This window comes from Berghia stephanieae, chromosome 14 (genome assembly GCF_034508935.2).
Source record: "Berghia stephanieae isolate SIO BIC M18660-M18661 chromosome 14, UCSD_Bste_1.3, whole genome shotgun sequence".
In the NCBI taxonomy this organism is placed as follows: Eukaryota; Metazoa; Mollusca; class Gastropoda; order Nudibranchia; family Aeolidiidae; genus Berghia; species Berghia stephanieae.
The window spans coordinates 2,354,395-2,356,894 of NC_088373.1; the positions used below are offsets into that span (position 1 = coordinate 2,354,395).

The following is a 2,500-nucleotide window of genomic DNA, read 5'->3' on the forward strand; positions in this document are numbered from 1 at the left end:
CCGATATATCTAGTACCCTTTTGAGCTAGTGGGTCACATATTTCTTGCTCTACCATTTATTTTTTAAAAAATATGGTGGGTATGGTGTAATCCTAGGTGTGCACACATCATTAGGAAGGTCTGATAATCGAGTATGGGCCTATTGGCTTGTTTTATATAACACTGTTGCAATGGACACTATTTTCAGTTGGTTCGAGATTAAGAGCGAGCATTTTATTTTTTTATTACAACGAGTCCATTAAAAACGTGGGTTATCAGACCTGCAAATGAGTATACTTTGGTGTAAACACAAACTTACATATAGACGTGCGAGATCTGGGGTGAGCAGGGTAGTCTGTAATAATAATAAAAACAAAAACATGGATCGGATGGAAAAAGGGGGGGGGGGGGAGGGAAGAAACGAAGAACATTTAAAATTAAAACTTTAATAAAAGTTAAAAGTCGTGTGAATAATAGGCATAAAAATCAAATTGCGTGACATAAATACATGAATAAATAAATAAAAATAAATGAATAAATAATAAATTAATGAATAAACATAAATGAATATATAATAAATAAATAAATAAATATAAATGAATAAGTACATAAACAAATCAATAGATAAATAAATAAACATAAATGAATAAATAATAAATAAACATAAATGATTAAATACATAAACAAATAAATGGATAAATAAACGAATACATAAATAAATAAACAAATAAATAAGTGAATAAATAAATAAATGCATTTCTCGTAAAGGGAAGACACTGATTGCAACACGATAAAGCCATAATAACACGTCATTGCTTGTATTATTAGAATACAATTAATGAAAATAGTGCTGCTAGAAGCTCGAAGAAATAAATCAAATAAATAACAATGTGAAATTGAATGTAAGCTTCAATTTAATATACGCAAACATTTGCCCTTTATCAACAAAACAGGATGAATGGAACACTACAGAGGAATCAGATTATCTTGTTCGTCTGAAGTGTTTCATTCATCCACATTTATTTACGTATATTATGTTTATGTATGTATCATTGTCGGCATTTTATACGTCTGTACAAAAATTTCCTTTTTGGATGAATAAAGTACATTATTATTATTATTATTATTATTATTATTATTATTATTATTATTATTATTATTATTATTATTATCATTATTATTATTATTATTATTATTATTATTATCATTATCATTATCATTATTATTATTATTATTATTATTATTATTATTATTATATTATTATCATCATCATCATCATCATCATCATCATCATCATCATCATCATCATCATCATCATCATTATTTTTATTATTACATTTATAAGTAGATGAGTTCAACCCATACATCAATTCGTTCTATCTAAGGAAGTAATCATTTTTCTCTAATGTAAAAAAAATAAATAATAATAATAACAAGACATTTCAAGCGAATGAGAGACAAATAACATTTAGGTAGATGTTTAAAATAAGAAGAAAATAATAAAAATTGATTGCTGGGAATCGATATCACATCTCATTATAAAAATGTGACCCATCGTCTCAAAACGGTATTATGTTGGAACGAACTATATTCTAAACAGCCGAATTAAATATTAAACTGGTGTAAAATATAAAGTGTTGGCATTAGCACCCTAGAATATGGTATCCATTCTCCTCAATAAAACATACAAACTCAACACAAGTCTGATATTTCTGGCTATAAATTCAATTTTCAACATCTTAACCGGCCCGACTTGTTACCGTTTTGAGGCGAATGGTCACAAATGATGATGATGTCACGTCGAAAGCATAACAATCATGATGTCGATGTTAAAGAATCGAACACACCCAAAGTAACAAACAAACAAACAAACAAACAAACAAACAAACAAACAAACAAAATAGTGCAAATTTTGAGATTGAAATAAAACATTTATATCTATTTCATCTTGTAAAAAAAAAAACAAAAAAAAAACAAACAAACAAACAAACAAAAACACAAAGCAACGTGACTGGCCAAATAGAAAAAATTAGAAATGTGAGAACGGTGATGTGATCAAAATATTAATGTTAAAAAAAGACTTGAAACAAGTATTAACTCACTCAACCCTAACACCGACTATATCCGTAGTTTACCCGGGGTTACTTTTAAGCCATGCCTATTTATTACATTTTTCTAGGACAAATTATAGACGTAGTATCAAAGCGAATGTTTTATAGTTTTTACATGAAAGTTGAATAAAACTATCCATGTACATGCTAATTTTTAATATAATATTTTTTTCCAATTTTGAAAAGTAGCAAAAATCTCTAGGATTGAGTGAGTTAAGACTAGAAGGTGAAAATGGAAATTTTAAAAAACAGCATCAAATGAAAAAAAGAAAACTCGTGCGAAGATACGGAAGGGGGGGGGGGGGGGTCAGGCGTGGCTCAGCGGTACGGTCTTTGCTTCGTGTCCTCCGAAAGGTACCGAGTTCGACCACTCGCCGTTGCGCCGTGTGGCCTTGAGCAAGTCATTCACC

At 29.1% G+C, this 2,500-nt stretch overlaps 1 protein-coding gene across 4 annotated transcripts in view; it reads right to left on the reverse strand.

Annotated features, from left to right (window-relative positions):
• The window catches only part of LOC144959708 (mast/stem cell growth factor receptor kita-like), a 118,763-nt gene that overhangs the window by 17,576 nt on the left and 98,687 nt on the right, over positions 1–2,500 (reverse strand). For 2 of the 4 annotated variants that reach the window (XM_078892385.1, XM_078892386.1), the window contains exon 10: positions 299–334. The exons of the other annotated variants lie outside the window; for them this stretch is intronic. In XM_078892385.1, coding sequence (XP_078748511.1) covers positions 299–334 — 36 coding nt within the window. The remainder of the gene's footprint in view (positions 1–298; positions 335–2,500) is intronic. 4 annotated transcript variants of the gene reach the window in all.